The sequence below is a fragment of the Malania oleifera genome, chromosome 7, assembly GCF_029873635.1.
Source record: "Malania oleifera isolate guangnan ecotype guangnan chromosome 7, ASM2987363v1, whole genome shotgun sequence".
Taxonomy (NCBI): Eukaryota; Viridiplantae; Streptophyta; class Magnoliopsida; order Santalales; family Ximeniaceae; genus Malania; species Malania oleifera.
The window spans coordinates 3,794,659-3,814,131 of record NC_080423.1 but is presented as its reverse complement, the minus strand read 5'-3'; the positions used below and the strand labels follow the sequence as shown (position 1 = coordinate 3,814,131).

At 37.4% G+C, this 19,473-nt stretch overlaps 1 protein-coding gene across 7 annotated transcripts in view; it reads right to left on the bottom strand.

The window, feature by feature from the left end:
* LOC131160625 (DNA repair protein XRCC2 homolog) overlaps positions 1-19,473 on the bottom strand; it is an 81,620-nt gene that overhangs the window by 32,948 nt on the left and 29,199 nt on the right. For all 7 annotated transcript variants that reach the window (XR_009138111.1, XR_009138112.1, XR_009138109.1 and 4 more), the window contains exons 3-4: positions 19,133-19,296; positions 14,597-14,667 (exon numbers count right to left, since the gene is read on the bottom strand). Coding sequence is in view for 3 of the 7 variants with exons in the window: in XM_058116471.1 (XP_057972454.1) it covers positions 14,597-14,667; positions 19,133-19,296 (235 nt within the window). In the remaining 4 variants the exon portion in view is untranslated. The remainder of the gene's footprint in view (positions 1-14,596; positions 14,668-19,132; positions 19,297-19,473) is intronic.

The following is a 19,473-nucleotide window of genomic DNA, read 5'->3' as shown; positions in this document are numbered from 1 at the left end:
AAAAAAAATTACAAAAAGGAGAACAAAACATGCTCTTATGAAACAAAGAGAAGGAACTACAACAAAAAACAACACTACTTTCTAGTTTCGCTTAAATCCATAAACATATCCCTCTAAAACATCCAGCTGCAAAGGACCAAAGCAAAGCCCAACAATAAGTCCTTTCCATAACAAAGAAGAAAATACCTTCAACCCCATAAAAATGCATGCATTTTGTTCCAACCAACTTCCCACAAAATTGCTAAAAAACCACATCTCCACAAATTGGACCTGTCCCCCTCCTTCACAAAGCCTGTAAAAAAAAAAAAATAGTCAACAAATCCTCCACCTTCTCTAAGAAAACCCACTCCTGTCCAAATATGCCAAAACACTTACTCCATATCCTCCAAGAGAAAGAACAATGCAAAAACCATGAGATGTGCAAATTCTTAGCTATCAAAACATAAGGCAAGTACAGTTGGAGATAATGCCTTGAAAGGCCTCCTACTTCGCAACAATTTGTTGGTGTTTAACTCTATTAAGAAAAATCAACCATAAAACCCTTTCTCTTAGAGGGGACTGAAGCTTTCCAAATACTATAGTAAAGAGGAAAGAAAACATTAGTTCTAGACAAAAGCTCAAAGAAAGATCTACAAAAATAGACCCCTGAAGAACCTAAACCCATAATTGAGTGTGCCTCCTCAAAAGATGGAATCCCTCCAAAAAACCAACAAAGAAGAGAGTTTCTCCACCTCCCTATCATTTAGAAATCAACAAAAATAGAAATCCCAACAAGTGTTAAACCTGCTTGAGACAAGAAAAGAAGCAATGACTTCTGCACTAAGGAGATATGACAAGACTCAAGGAACACCCAACTATCTTCCCAAAAGCCAAGACTCATTTCATGCAACATATTTCATGTTAGGAACAAGGAGAGAGTATGTCTGAGAAAGACACCTCCATGGATTTTGAGCAAACATCTCAATCCCAAATTTGCATCCCACACATATTATCCTGCATGAAATTTACTTTTTATAACTTTAAGCCAAAAGAAGTCCTCCTCGAATGGAACTACCATAGCCATTTTTCAATAAAGCAATGTCTCTAGACACCAATTCACCAAAACCCAGTCCCCCTCCAACTCTTATCTATAAACTATTTCCCAACTAATCAAACGGTCTCTCTTTTCCCTTGCTCTCGACCAAAGAAAATATCTCATAATTTTTTTCAATTTTACTAGCAACCCCTATAGGAATTCTAAAACTAGACAAAAAATACAAAGGAATTCTAGAAAGGCAAGCCTGGAATAGGGTGATATGACCACCTGGAGAAAATGAAGAACCCTTCCACCCATCCAACAAATGCCTAGACACCTTTACCACGAGATCCAAAACCCAACATTCTTGGAATTATCCCCATAAGAAATCCCTAAATAAGCTACAGGCCACTCTAAAATACCATTTGGCGAAGATGAGACATGACTACTACACACCCCAATCTCTCTCACTAAATCACTATTTTCTTAAAACAAATACAACGCAACAGAAATGGAAAGGAGATAACAGATGCCCTTGCCTACCTCCTCTAGATCCCCTTGCCTATCTCCTTTGGAGACCCTAAACCATCTCACCATAGATAAACTAAAAGGAAAGCATTTAACAAAGACCCTCTTATCCAAGCATGCCACCTATCCCCAAAACCCTTTCTAGCAAAGATATTATCCAAGTAATTCCAAACTCCAACTAACCCAATCATAAGCCCCATCAAAATCCAATTCAAGATTATCCCCTTCTCTTTTTGACATCAAACATCATCCTCTACCTCATTTTCTATGATATGTATTCCCCTAACAAATGCACCTTGGGCCTAAGAAATAGTTTCCTCCATCACAAAACTCAACCTAGCAGTTAGAACTTTTCTACTAATTTTGTAGATACAAGACACTAAACTCATAGGTTGAAAATTAGCAACCTTACTAGATTGATCCCTCTTAGGCATCAAAATGATGAAAGTAGAATTGATGCTTTTGCCCAAAATGCTATTAAATTAAAGCTCATTAAAAAAATCTTCATCACCCTTAACCCCATCCCAACAATCACGAAAATGCCATATCAAAGCCATCTAGACCCAAATCTTTATCCCTATCCATCCCAAACACAATAGCCCTTACTTCATTCTCCCCAAAAGGCCTTTCCAACCACCTCACGTTTTGTTACTGGAAATAGGGCTCCACTCCAACCCCTCAATCATAGGCCTGTGCTCATCCTCCTTAATAAGTAAATTGGAAAATTCTGCAATCTCATTATCAATCAAACAAGGAGGAACAAAAGTAACTTTTCCTTATCAAATTGCTTCTCTTCTTGTCATTGGCGGACCAGCAAAAGAACTTTTTTTTTGTCAGCCTCTCCAACCTATAACTTTTTCTTTGGCCTCTAACTCTTCACTTCCCCAAAACCTTTTAACTCATTTTTTTGACCACACTCTCTTTGCCACCTCAAACTCTATACGACTTTCTTCTTCCTATTTCTATCCAAATAATCAATCTCCCCTAAAATGCTTGCCTTATTCACCCTAATATCTCCAAAAAATTCAGCATTTCTCTTCTTTAAAACGCTAACATGTTTGAGCTTTCTCATGAACTTAAAGCCCTCCCACCCTATTTTTAACCAAAGAACAAAAAGATTTATGATCAAGCCACATCCTCCCACTTACTACAAAACAAGAACCTATCTACAAGTGATATCCCTCAACCTATATCCTATATTCCATAATTCTGCAGCTCAAAGTAATCCTCCCTCCCCCTTTTTTGCCCTGTGAAATCTCACTATATTAACCAACCTAAACCCCACCCCCAGTCCACCTAGGGGAACAAAAAGCCAAACATTGCAGATGACTCAATCCAAAAGTAAGACCTTAAAGCAGGCTTAGTACAACATAGACTGAATTAAACCACCACTGACCCATCTTACTTCCAAAAAAAATGACAAGCAAAACACAAAGTATCGAACAAGTATCCCACAAAAAACGAATGTGCCCCCATATGTTCCCTATGAAGGGATTCCTTCCTATTCCTTAGACCTACGCTCCTAAATACTCATAACAATCCCCTCCCAAACTTTTCAAGTTTAGTCTCTCAAAGGAAAACAATTTCAGGAGAATTTCTAACCAAAACTTCCTTAATCAACCCTCACTTCCACAAATCCCCAAAACCCCTGTTCCAAACAAATTTATAACTCAATGGCCACTGTCCCCCAACCTATATCTCCTGCCCTCCCCTCACCCCCCTCCCAAAAAGAACTTAAATTAAAAAATAAAATTACAAAGGTTGCCAGCTTATTCAATTCTTTTTGGATCCTCTTTTTTTCCCCCTCTCATATGTCTCTGGAGACACAACCACCTTCAATTCTTTTCCTAAAGGAGTCACAAATTTAATACTCATTGCCTTTAAAAAGTCAAGTGCATCATGCTTGTCTCTCTCACTCCCCCAAGTGTCCAATGGCTATGGTAGTTCCAGTATTTCCTTCCTTTGGCATTTCGAAGTATAAGTAGACATAGGCATTTTTTAAGTGGGAAGAAGCGCTTTTTGAGGCTGAGAGTTCTCTAATCCTCCATTGAAAGCTATTGATCACCACTGCCCATATCAATATGTAAGATTGGAATAGATGAAAGAGTATTGGCACAGCAGTCACGAACTGGACAATAGCCAAAGTATCCTCCTTAATCAGATTAGCATTATTCTTCAAATGGTGAACACCAACCTGCAATTCTTCAGATGACTTCATTAGACCATCATCTCCCACTTCAAGCTGCCATACAAGACACCTTTCCAAGTCTACCAAATAATTTTTGCTTCCTGACAATGATTTCGGGAAAGGGAAATAGACACAAAGTCATCAAACTCATTTTCTGTCATCAACTGATCCAGCGATAATCCCTTGTCTGACTTGCAAAAATCTCCCCATCTCCTCATCTGATCATTCAGGAAAACAAATCCTTGAGAGCCAAATTGCTTGTCTCAAAAGAATGTCATACTCTTGCATGCTCTGTTAACTTTTGACATTAAAAAAGGTTGAGACCCTCCGCCTTTTGAAGTCAATACTGTCCCTCGAATTTCCTTCAATGATACATCGTCCTTCGTAGCTCCCTTCTTCTCTCCCCAATCTGTTTCAAACCCCCACTGCTTTGACAGGTCTGTTTGCAGGACATAGCTGGAGAGTTCAAAACTAGACATCCTGACCCTCGGAGTCTCCGCAATGATCTGATTCTACCAGCTTCTCCAATCCTTCAAATGTTGATCAACCCATGATCACTGCAAAAACAAAAAAAAATAGTCATCTTCCTACTTCCTGCTTTCTTCCCTACATATAGACTTTTCCTTCAAGACCACAAGAAACAACCACCACCCCGAAGCCACAACCATGATCTTAAATTTCCACAAAATTTCCATTGAAATTTCCAATTTCCGTCACCCTAGAAATCGAAATGGCAGTTGATTTCCGTCTTGCAAAATTTCCATCAAAATCTCAATGAATCATCCGAAATTTATCGAAATCTCGAAATTTTAGCGAAACTTGTCGAAATTTTAACTATACGATGAAATTCCGTCAAAATTCAAATGAGAAATTTAGGAGTGAAGTGAAAATTCTATCTTAATTTATTTTATTTATTTTATCGAAACAAAAGATTATTACAAGTTTTTTTCAAATTATATGAAAAGATAAACTTACAGTAACATTTTATTTACCATTCATGTCTAAATTATCATTATTTGTACAATAAATAATATTTAAATGATTTATGAATTTCATTTGTATTAACTAAATATATTTAATGTACATTATCCTACAAATACGTTTGATACACATACTATTTTACAACTATTCCACCTCATACAAAACATAGATGTATTTAATTTGTAATATATTAGTCCTAAAACTTATAATATTATGTTTGTTAACCATTTCTAAAGTTTCACAAAGAATTCCATGTTTTATTACAAATTTCTGTTATTTTTTCAAATTGAAATCGAAATTTTTGTCGAAATTTCCGTACTTTTGGAGCTTCGAAATTTGAGTCGAAATCGAAATTTAAGACCTTGGCCACAACACCTTCTGGAAAATGAATAGAGATGTTTCAGCCCCCTGGTCTGATTTGCTGCAAACACAAAAAACTTCCCCAATTATTTGCAAGATATTTCAGGCTACAGAAACCCCCCTTCAACCCTCAAGATCAGTTCTCCAAATCCCTTGCCTGGCCCAGACCAAATAGAAACTACTGATTCAGCGCCCATTTAAATTCTTCATTTCTCAACACATAACAGACGTACTCTCTTCTCAAAAATTCTGAGATGGGAACAAAACCCCTTTCCAATCTATCAAAGTTAAAGACCTTCCTATCGGTCTTTTTCTTTAAAAGAATGAAAATAGCCCATTTTTTCTAATAGAGAGGCTTTATCTGCCACAAATAAGTTGGCATTGCAGGAAAACAAGAATCAAACTTCAATATCATCATCATCTCTCTCAAAGTCCTTTCCTATTACCATACATGAAAATAATGATGGTGTTGATGATGACGCAATAAGTGATTGTTGAGGTGAGTGGTGACAGGTAGTGGTGGAAACGCCAAGATGATGCTGATGACAGCAACAGCAAGTGGATGTGGTGTGGTGTGGGTGGCAGAGGGTGGTATTGCTGTTGAAGGGTGGTGGCAAGGGTGGCAGAGTTCAACAATAAAATGAAAATCAGAAATCAGTTAAATATTAGTTATTATGTAAATACACTTAGATGTGAAAGGCTGAATAAAATGTTGTAGCCTTTAGGTAATATTACGTTCCATTTTGCATAGTCTGAGAGTTATCGCTCACATGCTTCTTGTACTAATCTTTATTTCTATTAAGGTTATTTAGTATTCTAGCATTATTATTTTTATGTATTAGAGTTTTGTTAGTAATAAGTGTGAGTTAGTAAGGGTATTATGGTCATTCCAATTGTACTTACATATATTATAAATAGAGGGAGAGACCTATCATTGAATTTAGGTCATCCATTTTACCCAATTACTCAACATGGTATCAGAGCGTGATCCAAACTAAACCCTACTCTCCTCAGCCATTTCCGGAAAACACCATTCCCGCGGCTGTCCTTCCAAGATTCACCTCCATCCCATATTATTTCACAAAACCAGCCATAGACCCAAAAACAGAACCCCCGGACAACTCACCCCACAAAACCCCATCGCTGGAGGAGCCCTCACGTGCCGGCCAAATATTGGCAGGTCCAACCCCACACCCCGGCGTGTAAGTGAATTTCCGATCACCTTTTTCTTTTTCTTTTTTTCCTCAGCCAAGCTATGAATCCTTCTCTAGACTATACTATCAAGCTGTTAGGTCAGTTTTTTGCTAAAAAATTCAACCTTTTCCAACTATGCACTTGCAGCATTCCGTTAATGTTTGTTCAAGGCTTGTGAAGGCTTCTTTGTGAGTTTTTTGGGAACCATGGCAGCACTCATATGTTCAGTTGTGAGGCTGTGGCAGTGCTATATCCGTCAGTGAGTTGTTCAGCTTGTCCATGGCAGTGCAACACCCAGGGAAGGGTTGTTTGATGCTTCATGAAGCTGTTTATCAATTGTTAATGAGATTATTGGGTCTGAAACAGTGGGGTTTGCTGTTTTTTTTTATTCACTATTCTAATTCCTTCCATATAACATAATATCAAGCTGTTGGGCGTGTGTTTTTGCTCCAAGACCCAATCTTTGTTGTGATAATGCACTCATGTAATTCGCTAGTTGTTGTTCAGTATTAGTAATGGTCATTGGTGACCTTCTTGGGGCAGTGGCAGTGCTCATAAGCTGTTTTTTTCCATGAGGCTGTGGCAGTGTTGCTTTCTTGAGGCTGCATCTGAGGTTGTTGGTGATTTGTTCATGGTAATTTCGGTGGTTCACCTCTCCAACTGTTCCAGTGCTGAGTGTTGCTTTCTTGGGGCCGCGTGTGAGTTTCTTGGTGTTATGTCAGCCTTGTACTGATTTATCTGTGGCTTGTTCATGGTGGGTCACCTTGTTCATGGTTGTTCCAATTGTTCCAACAATTAATCTTATGATCATTGGTCTGAGTTTTTGAATGTTGGGATGGCGTTTGGAAATCCCAAAAGTATGATTCCTTCGTTAGTCACTTGTTTGAGTGAACCGCGTATAGTGATTATATCAAAGGAGTATTCTAGGTTTCTACACTATCAATTGTCTCAACAAGCATCTTATCACATTGCTTCTTTCGCCCAGAAAGGTAATCCTACAGTTTGCATGTCATCTGGTATCCTTCCTACTAGTCCTTGGATTATCGATTATGCTGCCACTGACCATATAACAGACGCAACCAACTTCTTTTCTGATCTCCAATATCCTAAAAATCTCCCTCAAGTTACCCTTACTGATGGGTCCATTATTGCTGCTAAAGGGATAGGAACAATAAATCCTACTCCTTCTATCTCTCTTTCTTCAGCTTTATACATTCCTAAATCTCCTTTCAATCTTATGTCAATTAGTAAGCTTGCAAAAGTCACTAAATTGTTCTATCACATTCCTTCCTGATTCTGGGGTGATTCAGGATCTAAAGATGGGAAAGACAATTAGCACAGGACGTAAGGCTTGTGGACTACACTACTTTGAGTCGCCTTCTCCACCCATTGCCTGCACAGCCCCAGCTACACCACTTCAAATCCATTGTCGTCATGGTCATCCGTCCTTGGACAAGTTGAAACAGCTAGTTCCTACATGTCTATGTCTAATCTTGAGTGTGAGTTCTATCAATTGGGCAAGCATCATCATGTTCCCTTAGCTTCCCGTATTGACCAACGGGTGATTAGTCCTTTCATGCTTGTCCATTCTGATATTTGGGGTCCTAGTTGTGTGACATCAAAACTAGGGTTTTGGTACTTTGATACATTTGTTAATGAATACTTTAGGATGACTTGGTTATATTTAATGAAAGATCATTCCGAGTTGTTTGATATCTTTTGTGCTTTCTATTCCCAAATAAAGACTCAATTTGACATGTCAGTCAGGATACTTCATAGTGATAATGCTAAGGAGTACTTCAGTACCCAATTCAGTACTTATATGAATAACTCTAGTATGATCCATTAGTCCTCTTATGCCTATGCTCCACAAAAAAAATGGAGTTGTAGAGCTAAAAAACAGACATATTCTTGAATGTCCCCAAAGTCTTTTGGAGTGATGTTGTGCTCACAGCTTGCTACCTCATCAATAAAATGCCATCCTCTATCCTTGGTGGTAAAATTCCATATTCAATTATCTTTCCTGAGGCTCCTTTGTTCTCCCTTCCTCCTCGTATATTTGGTTGTGTGTCCTTTGTCCATCAGTTATCTCTAGGAATGGATAAGTTGCATCCTCATGCCATCAAATGTATTTTTCTAGGCTATTGCTATACTCAAAAGGGATATGATGTTATAGTCCTACTTTACATCGATTCGTCCCTATTGATGTCACCTTTTTGAGTCTACACCATACTACTCTGATTCCTTTAGTTTCTTTGACCTTGATGAGTCCCTTTCTTAGCATTGCCTTCCAGATCCAAACCTAGTATTTGTGCCCAATCCTCCTACATCTTCATCCAGTTTGAGTCCTTCTCGTCATTTGGATCATCCCAATTTGCAGGTATACACAGAGCGACTCAAGGGGGAAGTGCTTTCCTCTAGCTTCTACTACCATACCTCTAGTTCACTCATAGGATGATCTTATTTCTTGCGATGTTGATCCTCCAATAGCTATTTGAAAAGGTAAACACAGTTGTACCCAACATCAGATTTCTAATTTTGTTTGTCAGTGTAAAATTTGTCAGATCACTATGATACGAATCCTGACCGAATATTTGCTGGGGCGTCCCCTACGAGCGATGCGTTGCACTTGAACCACCAGGGTGTAGCGAAAAGTGGGCGAGGGTGGGCTAGGTCGTCACCCCGAAGCGATGCGCCGTGTCGGTGCCCAGGTACGGTGTCAAATATGTGAAGGTTCCTGCATCATTCTGGACGTGGGCAGGTAAAGACGTTAGTTCAAGAAACTAGGATTAGATTAGCAACTTGGAATATAGGGACACTTACGGGTAAAAGCATGGAAATTGTGGATACAATGATTAGAAGAAGAATTAATATAATTTGCCTTCAAGAAACTAAGTGGGTGGGGGAGAAAGCTAGAGAAATCGATAAATCAGGATTTAAACTTTGGTACACTGGAAAAGAAAAACATAAGAATGGAGTAGGCATTATTATGGACAAAAACTTAAAAGATAGCGTTGTGGATATAACTACAGTAAGGGATAGAATTATAAAAATCAAGATGGTATTAGGACAAGAGATAATAAATATCATTAGTGCTTATGCTCCTCAAGTTGGCTTAGCAGAAAATCTTAAGAGACAATTTTGGGAAAATATGGATAGTATTATACAAGACGTACCAAGGACTAAGAAAATATTTATAAGAAGAGATCTGAATGGACACGTTGGAAGAGATAATAAAAATTATGAGAGGATACATAGAGGATATGGATATGGAGACAAAAATGAGTCTGGGAGATGATCTTAGACTTTGCTATGTCATATGATTTTAGTATAATGAATACTTGCTTTAAGAAGAGAGAAGAACACTTAATAACCTTTAAAAGTGGACAAAATAGAAGTCAAATAGATTTTTTGTTGACTAGGAGGGTAGATCGTTTATCATGCAAGGATTGTAAAGTTATTCCAGGTGAAAGCCTAACCACACAACATAGAGTCTTAGTGTTAGATATATGTATTAAAAAATGGAAGAAAAACGATAAAATAAACCAGTATAGGAGAACTAGATGGTGGAACCTAAAAGGAGATAATATAATAAAATTTAAAGATAAAATGATCAAAGATGAGGATTGGACCTTAAAGGATGGGATAGATACAAATACTCTTTGGAATAGATTAGCTAGCTCTATTAAAAAGATAGCAAAAGAGATTTTAGGTGAATCAAGGGGAAGATTCTCGAATAGCAAAGAAAGTTGGTGGTGGGATAAAGATGTACAAAAAATCATAAAGACAAAAAGAATTTGGTATAAAACGTGGCAAAAATGTAGAAACAGAAATAACTTTGAAAAATATAAGGAGGCAAGAAAAGATGCAAAAAGGGCCGTTAGTGAAGCCAAATATAGATCATTTAATAGTTTGTATAATAGATTAGGTACAAAAGAAGGGGAAAGAGATATATTTAAACTTGCTAAAGCTAGAAAAAGGAAGAGTAAGGACTTAGGAAATGTAAAATGTATAAAAAGTGAGGATGATATTGTCTTGGTTAAGGACGAAGATATTAAAGAAAGATGGCGAAGTTACTTTAGTAAGTTGTTTAACGAAAACCAAATAGAAGGCTTAAACTTAGAATTGTCAAATGAGGAAAAGACTAAAAATATAAGATTTATTCGCAAAATTAGAGTTAACGAAGTTAAGTTTGAACTAAAAAAATGAAAAATGGGAAAGCTATGGGACCAGATAACATCCCAATTGAAGTTTGGAAATGCTTGGGTGATAACGGAATTATATGGTTAACTAATTTATTTAATACAATTGTAAAAACTAAGAAAATGCCAAATGAATGGAGGAAAAGCACTTTAATACCTATATACAAAAATAAAGGAGATATTCAAAATTGTAATAACTATCGAGGAATTAAACTTATGAGTCATACAATGAAACTATGGGAAAGAGTAGTTGAACAAAGATTAAGGTTAGAAACGAAGATCTCAGAAAATCAATTTGGTTTTATGCCTGGGAGATCTACCACAGAAGCTATTTATCTTTTAAGAAGATTAATGGAAAAGTTTAGGGAAAAGAAGAGGGACTTGCATATGATATTTATTAACCTTGAGAAAGCATATGATAGGATACCTAGGGAAGTTCTATGGTGGGTTTTAGAAAAAAAGGGTGTATGTTGTAGGTATACCGATGTCATTAAGGATATGTACGATGGAGTAATGACTAGTATAAGGACTATAGATGGAGAAACTAGAGAATTTCCAACTACCATAGGTGTACATCAAGGATCTGCTTTGAGTCCTTATCTTTTTGCTATAGTGATGGACCAATTGAATAAGAGTATTCAAAAGGAGGTTCCATGGGGTATGTTGTTTGCAGATGATATTGCATTAATTGACGAAACTAGGGACTGAGTAGAGGCTGAGTTTGAATTATGGAGAAAAGTTTTGGAATCTAGAGACTTTAGGACAAGTAGAAATAAAACAGAATATATGAAATGTAATTTTAGTAATGATAGAGGGAATATTGGAGACAAAGTTAAACTTGATGATGAAGAAATAAATAGCACTTGTAGATTTCGATACCTTGGATCTATTATGCAAGCTGAAGAAGAAATTGAAGATGATGTAATGCATAGAGTTAAAGCAGGTTAGGTAAAATGGAGAAGTGCTTCAAGTGTGCTATGTGATTGTAGAATACCCTTAAAATTGAAAGGGAAGTTTTATAGGACAGCTATAAGACCAGCTATGCTATATGGATAGAAATGTTGGGCGACGAAGAAACATAATATCCAAAAAGTAAAAGTTGCCGAGATGAGGATGCTTAGATGGATGAGTGATATAACATTGAAAGATAAATTAAGGAATGAACATATTCGTGGTAAGTTAGGTGTAGCTCCTATAGAAGATAAGATAAGGGAGGGACGACTCAGATGGTATGGACACTTGCAACGTAGGCCTTATAGTGCACCTGTGAGGAAGAGTGACTTAATTACTGTGGGGGGCAGTAAAAGGGGTAGAGGTAGACCTAAAATAACTTGGGAGGAGATAGTGAGTAAGGATTTAATATCCTTAAATCTATCAAAAGAAATGGTCCATGATCACATAAATTGGCGGAAAAGGATTCATATAGCCGACCCCACTTAGTGGGACTAAGGTTTGGTTTTGTTGTTGTTGTTGTTGTTGTATGATTTCTTGTCACCTTCTTATTATTGTTTTGTTAGTACTCTGTCTCCCGTTGCTCTTCCAAGACCTATTTCTGAAGCCCTATCCCATTTTGGGTGGAGGACAGAAATGGTTGATGAGATGCATGCACGACATGATAATGATACTTATAATTTGGTACCTCTTCCTACTAATAAGTCTATGGTTGGTTGTCGTTGGGTGTACAATGTGAAAGTCAATGCAAATGGTACTGTGGCTCATCTGAAGGCCCACCTTGCTGCTAAGGGGTATACTCAAGTGTATGGTTGAATTATTCAGACACATTCTCCCCAATTGCTAAACTTGCCTCAGTACGTTTGTTCATTTCTTTAGCCACCACTTGTCATTAGCCTCTACATCAATTAGATGTGAAGAATGCTTTCGTACATGTTGATCTTCATGAGGAGGTATATATGGAGCAACCCCCTAGGTTTGTTGCTCAGGGGGAATAAGGCTTAGTATGTCGGCCCAAGAAGTCATTGTATGGATTAAAACAATCTCCAAGAGCATGGTTTGGCCATTTTAGTGTTGTAGTACTTGAGTCTGGCCTCATCAATGTGCAATAGATCACTCTGTATTTTATCGCCATACTCCATCAGGCAGTATTTTGCTTATTGTATATGTGGATGACATTGTGATCACTGGTGATGATGATCATGGCAAGTAGGACCTAAAGCTTTTTCTACAGAGTAAGTTTCAGACCAAAGACTTGGGACCATTGCAGTACTTTTGGGTATAGAAGTATCGAGATCTCGTACGAGAACTGTCTTGTCACAGAGGAAGTATGTTCTTGATCTTTTAAATGAGACGGGGCTGTTTGGATCTAAACATGTTGACACACCCATGGATCCCAATAGTAAGTTAATGCCAAATATGGGTGATTTCTTGCCTAACCCAGGTCGGTACCAGAGACTTGTTGGAAAGTTGAATTATCTCACAATCAATTGAGCAGATATATCCTTCGCAACAAGTGTTGTGAGTCAATTTCTCGATTCCCCAAGAACAAGTCACTAGGATGTAGTAATTCGTATTTTGAGATATCTCAAAGGTGCATTAGGGAGAGGACTCTTATATCAGGATCGAGGTCACACTCATATTCAAGGATATACATATGTAGATTGGCCAAATCACCATCCAATCAAAGATCCACGGGTATTGTATCTTTGTCGGTGGTAATTTGGTGTCTTGGAAAAGTAAGAAACAAACAATGGTTGGCAGGTCGAGCGTTGAGTCAGAGTATAGGGCTATGGCACACACTACATGTGAACTTGTTTGGCTGAAGAACATGTTGAAAGAACTAAGTTTTCCACATTCTCAGCCTATGGAGTTAATGTGTGATAATCGAGCTGCTACTCATATTGCCTCCAACCCTATCTTCCATGAGCAAACAAAGCACATTGAAGTTGATTACCACTCTATTCGAGAGAAACTTTTACAGAAGCTCATCACGACCTCTCATCTGAGGTCTAAGTTTCAGCATGCCGACTTGTTCACTAAAGCCTTGGGAGGTGCTCGTGTGAAATTCATTTGTAACAAGCTAGGAGCATATGATATATATGCTCTAGCTTGAGGGGGAGTGTTAAGGTTATTTAGTCTTTTAGCATTACTATTATTATGTTAGAGTTTTTTTAGTAATAAGTTCGAGTTAGTAAGGGTATTATGGTCATTCCTATTGTAGTTATATATATTATAAATAAAGGGAGAGACCCATCATTAAGTTTAGGTCTTCCATTTTACCCAATTACTAACAATTTCCAAGCAAAAAGAAGATTTATTAAGAATAATTTCAATTTAAATTTTAAAACTCAAATTTCAATTTTAAGGGAAAAAAAATTTTCATGGTCAAATTGTCAAAAACAAATTTTTCTGAGATTTCAAGATTTCACTAAATTTCTATAGTTTATGGAAATTTCAACAAAAATTTTGTAAGAGGAAAATTGACTTCTATTTTGATTTCAAGGGTGGTGGAAAAGCAGAAAACTTTAAGACCCAGCTCTCAAGATTTCCAACTAATGAAGCACGGATGCAACACCTGGGCCATAGGAAGAAGTGTTGATTGTTGACGCAAAACAACAACGCTAACACACAATACCAAGGAGGAGAAGAAAAAAATAAATAAATAATCCATGTTTTTGCTGTCATCTTCACTGATTATTGTCAAGTTCTTTCCTATGCAGTATAATAATTCCTCCTATGATGGCCTCCTTTCCCTGACTAAACAAAGTCAAGTTTTTTACAGTGAGGGAGAATTGATGTAGGATGAGAAGCCACAGGGTAGATGAACCAATCCAATCTTCTTTGGAGGTTGATTCTGAAGAATAGGGTCAGCCTTTGCTGTTCTAAGGTCAGTAGGGTTGCATTGAGGGAGTTTTGGGGCGTTTTATTTAAAATAATAAGTCATAGGGGCATTGACTTCGAAGGGGTTAAGTTGCAATATTTTTAATTTTGATTTTTCTTATAAATCAGTACAGTCTAGTAGGATTAGGTTGATTATTTGGCAATGAAATACAATCCCTTCCAATTCCCCTTCCCCAGACCACATCAACAACAAAATTAAAAATCAATGTAATAATTACGATGAAGCCCCCCAAAAAACTTTAAATTCATGATAGTTCAAGGATCAAAGCATACCTGTCAATCATAAGGAAATAAATGCTTACACCTTGTTCTTCTCTTTCCTTCCGAAGCTGATAATGCAAAGTCTGCAATTCAATAAAATAAACAAAATAAATAAATTTGACGATAATTTCAACAATCTAACTTAGCATAGTGCACAAATTCAATGAAGCCATTATAACAAGGTTGCACCAAATTGATGCTTCCTAACTCTGGGGCATTTGAACTTTACTCATTTCTTTATAGAGTTCCCAGAATAAATAAACTTAAATACCATCTGGATGTGTATAAATTCAATCGCATTTTTTTAATAGAAAAAGAAACTTTACTAAAAGAAGAAAGAATGTGCAGAGAAGGTAACAAATCCTCCTAACCAAAGCAAAAGATACAAAATAAAAAATATAAATATTTAAGGAACAAAATGACAAAAAAGATCAGCTTAATAGAGCCAACCAATCTCACTGTATATCAGAAAAACCCACATTCCCAAAGACAATGAGTTCAAGGGAGCTAACATGGTATAAGAGCTTTTAGTACTGTTAACGGTTATTTTGGTCATTTAGCATTATTTATATGTGCTAGTGTTATGTTGGTAGGCATGAGTTAGTAAGGGTATTATGGTCATTGGAATATACTTGACATATATTATAAATAGAGGGAGAGACCTATCATCATGATTAGGACTTCCATTTTACCCAATTCTTCAACAGCAGAGCATGATTATGATACCTAAACCCTGATTTCCAAAGCCTAAAACCCTAAATCCGCTGCATGTCTACCATCCTAGGAGAATTGCCAGCACCAACATAGGCCTGAAAAACAGCCAGCAGTTGCTGGAAAGCACAGCATTCGCAGGAAATTTCCTGGACGACACTGCCAGTTTAGGAACACAAAAACCTCTTTAGATTTCGCAAAACCAACACCAAGCCACCCACATATTGCTGATCATCCACCACTGGATTCCCATCACCAGAGCTCCTCCCATGCGCCCTCACACACTGGTCAAAGGCAAGCAGGGCCGACTCCACACGCCAGCACATGAAGGTTATACAGGCATGTTTTTGGCCTGAATTCCTTCTACAGTCTTCGAATCCTTCTGTTAGTTGCTCATGGTCAGCACCCAGGTAATGATTGTTTGGTACTGCCTGAAGCTGTTTGTCGATATTTATTGAGTCCATTGGGGCCTGAAACAGTGGTATGTTCTGTGTTTGTGATCCATTCGTCATGTGCTTGTGGTTTGCTCCGGTTGTCGAAGGTTGTGTGTGTTGGGATGGAGTCCAAAAGCATGTTGCTCCCTGTGTATTGCTGATTTGCTGTTTGTATCAAGGATGTATGTTTGTGTGTTGGGAATGGAGTCCCCAAATCTCAAAAGTATGTTTCCCTTGTCAATCACTTGTTCAAGTTAACAAAATACTATAACTGTCTCAGAGGAGTATTCACAATTCCTGCAGTATTAGGCATCCCAGCAAGCATCTCATCACACTACATCTTTTTTTCATAAAGGTAATCCTACAATGCCATTTAGTATCACTACCACTAGTCCCTAAGTTATCGACTCTGCAGCCTCCATAAGACAGGTGTAACTTCTTTTCTGCCCTCTAGTATTATGAAAATCTACCTCAAGTTACCCTTGCTTATGGGTCTGCCATGACAATTAAGGGGATAGGAACAATAAATCCTGCCCCCTCCATCTTTCTTCCTTCTGTTTTGTACATTCCTAAATCACCATTCAAACTTCAGTCTAATGTCTACTAATAAGATTACGAAGAGAATAAATTGTTCTGTAACCTTATTTCCTGATTTTGTTATTCATGATTTGAAGACAAAGAAGACAATTGGCACAAGACATGAGGCTGGTGGACTTTATTACTTTGAGTTTCTCTCCTCCTATTGCCTGCAGTGCCATCGAATCCATTGTTGCCTAGGCCATCCTTCATTCAGCAAGTTAAAACAGCTAGTTCCAACTTTGAGTTCTATGTCTAATCTTGAGAGTGAGTCTTTGTCAATCGAGAAAGCATCATCATGTTCCCCTTGCTTCCTGAGTGGATAAATGGGTGGTCAGCACTTTCATGTTAGTCCATACCGATGTTTGGGGTTTTAGTCATGTGCTCGTGTCACATGAAAGTTGTGGTTTTGAAACTTCGTTACATTTGTTGATGACTGATCTGGTTTATTCAATGAAAGATTGTTCCAAGTTGTTTAAGACTCAATTTGATATGCCAGTAAGCATACTTCATAGCAATAATGTGAAGGAGTACTTCAATACCCAATTCACTACCTATACAATTAACTCTTGTATGATCCATTAGTCATCTTGTGGCCACACTCCACAACAAAATGGAGTTGCAAACCAAGAAAACAGACATTTTGAAGTTCGTCATACCCTTTTTTTTTTCAAAAGTAAAGCTAGTCATACCCTATTGTATATATGAATGTCCCCAAAGTTTTCTAGAGTGATGCCATGCTCACTACTTGCTCTCTCATCAATAAAATGTCATCTTTTGTCTTTGGTAAATCCCATATTCAGTTATCTTCCCTAATGCACCTTTGTCCTTGCTAGTCACTTCTTCCTCGTATATTTGGCTCTATGTCCTTTATCCATCCATTAAGTTCAGGAATGCATAAGTTGAATCCTCATGCTGTCAAATGTATTTTTCTGGGCTGTTCCTGAACTCAAAAGGGATATCAATGCTATACCCTACTTCACATCAATTCTTTGTTTTGCTAATATTCCTTTTTGAGTCTACACCATATTATTCTAAGTCCTCGATTCCTGTTAACGAGTCCCTTCCACTTCCTGGCCTTCCAACTCCTAATCTATTATCTCCACCCAATCCTCCTACATCTTCATCCAATTTGAGTCCTTCGAATAGCTTGGATCATTCGACTTTTGTAGTTGTACACACGCAGCCCAAAGGAAGGGAGCCTCGTCCAACTTCCACTTCTACACCTCTAGTTCCCTTGTCAAATTATCCTATTTCCCAAGATGTAGATCCTCCAATAGCTGTTTGAAAAGGTAAATGCACTTGTACCAAACATCCAATCTCTAATTTTGTTTGTTATGATTTCTTATCACCCTCAAATTACTGTTTTGTTCATATCTGTCTTCTATTTGCTCTTTTAAAATCTATTTCTGAAGCCATATCCCATTCTAGGTGGAGGACTGGAATGGTTGCAGAGAAGCATGCACCACAAGATAATGATACTTGGGAGTTAGTACCTCTTCCTCCTGATAAGTTTGTGGTTGGTTGTCGCTAGGTGTATACTATGAAGGCCAATCCAAATGGTCAGACCATTGAATCGGAAGGTTGAACCAGTAGTTGAACTAATAATAATAATTATTATTATTATTTTTTTTTTTTATTATTATAATAATTATAATTATAACAATCAGCGGTCAGTTGCTTTTTCTGTATGTTGTGTTTTCTGTTTGTTGTTAGTTCAGCAGGTTGTTTTCTGCTGCTGTTCTCCTTGTCTGTAGTTTTGTCTGGTGTTTGTGTTTTAGGAAGGTATTAATAAAATTTCCTTACATCCATTCAAAATAATAACAATAATAATGTTAGTGATATGCCCCTGGACATAAGCTCAGGTGGTAAGGAGGTTCACCAGACGACCTTGGACAAAGGTGAAATCTGGGGTTCAAACCCTGCCGCCTGCAGCGCACATCTGCGATTTACCTCCTACGTGTTGGCTGAGGGCACAGCTGGCATAGGCGTGGGATTAGTCTGGCGCGCAAACCCAGGAAACCCGGCGTATCCAAAAATAATAATAATAATAATGCTAGTGATATTTTTTACTATATAATTGATTTGCAGGTATTTTATTATTTATGAATACTACTGATCTACTTCAGAAGCAAAGACCCTACAAGACCATATCTCCCGAAGATTGCGTCCTCTGCTACAGGAACAAGGAACCTACGCGCACTTGTTTCTACATTGTCCTTTCTCTTGAGGACTAGGGAATAATTTATTTGGGATTTTTGGAGAAATTTTGGGTTTGCCCAGCTTCTTTGGATTCTTTTTGTACTACCGCGCTTGGAGCCTTTGGTAAGAGAAAGGAGAGGAAAGTTCTATGGAGGTGTACTGTCCTGGGTATTATTTGGTGCATCTGGATGGAAAGAAATGCCAAAAAATTTTAAGGGACTACCCCTTCCAGTAATGCATTGGAGCAGAGTGGTTTTCTTTGCATCTCACCAGCATTCGGATAATGGATTCTTCCTGCATTCTTTGGAAGACATGCAGTGGGATTGGCTGGCTAATTGATGTGTTTCTACCTTCTGAATTTACTTCTTGTTTAGTTGCTTTCTTATTGTAAAGAAAAGATATCTTGTCCCCCTGTTTTCTCTTTTTCCCTTTTTCTATTTTCTTGATTGTAACCCTTCTTTCTTCCTTTAATATAATTATTTGTTTATCAAAAAATAAAATAAAATAAAACTTACAAGTTACAACAGTAGAAAGCTTAGAGCAACATAGAACAGAATCTTTCACAAAAAATATTTAAAATAGAATTTTCTTTAGGTAGCCAACATTCAAGTAAATATTTGTGCACCTTCAGCGTGGAAAGAAATTCAAAGCTATCATAACATCGCATGTATAAGAACCGTCTCATGCACGCTGCAAATAATTCTTCATTGTAAATGACACAGGACTCCTCCTTTGTCTCATAGTTCCAAACATCATTGTTTTTGTCCCCATATATTTCACTGTATGCTCCTGTACATAATTAAAGCAAATTTAAATACATCCCACAATTTGTTGCATTGAGTCAAGAAAGACATCATCATCTCACCTTGGTACATAAAAGCATTAAACAATAAGAAGGAATATATATATTGCATTTATATTGATCTGTGATAGATGAAGTATGGAAGGAACACACTAAAAAGTTTC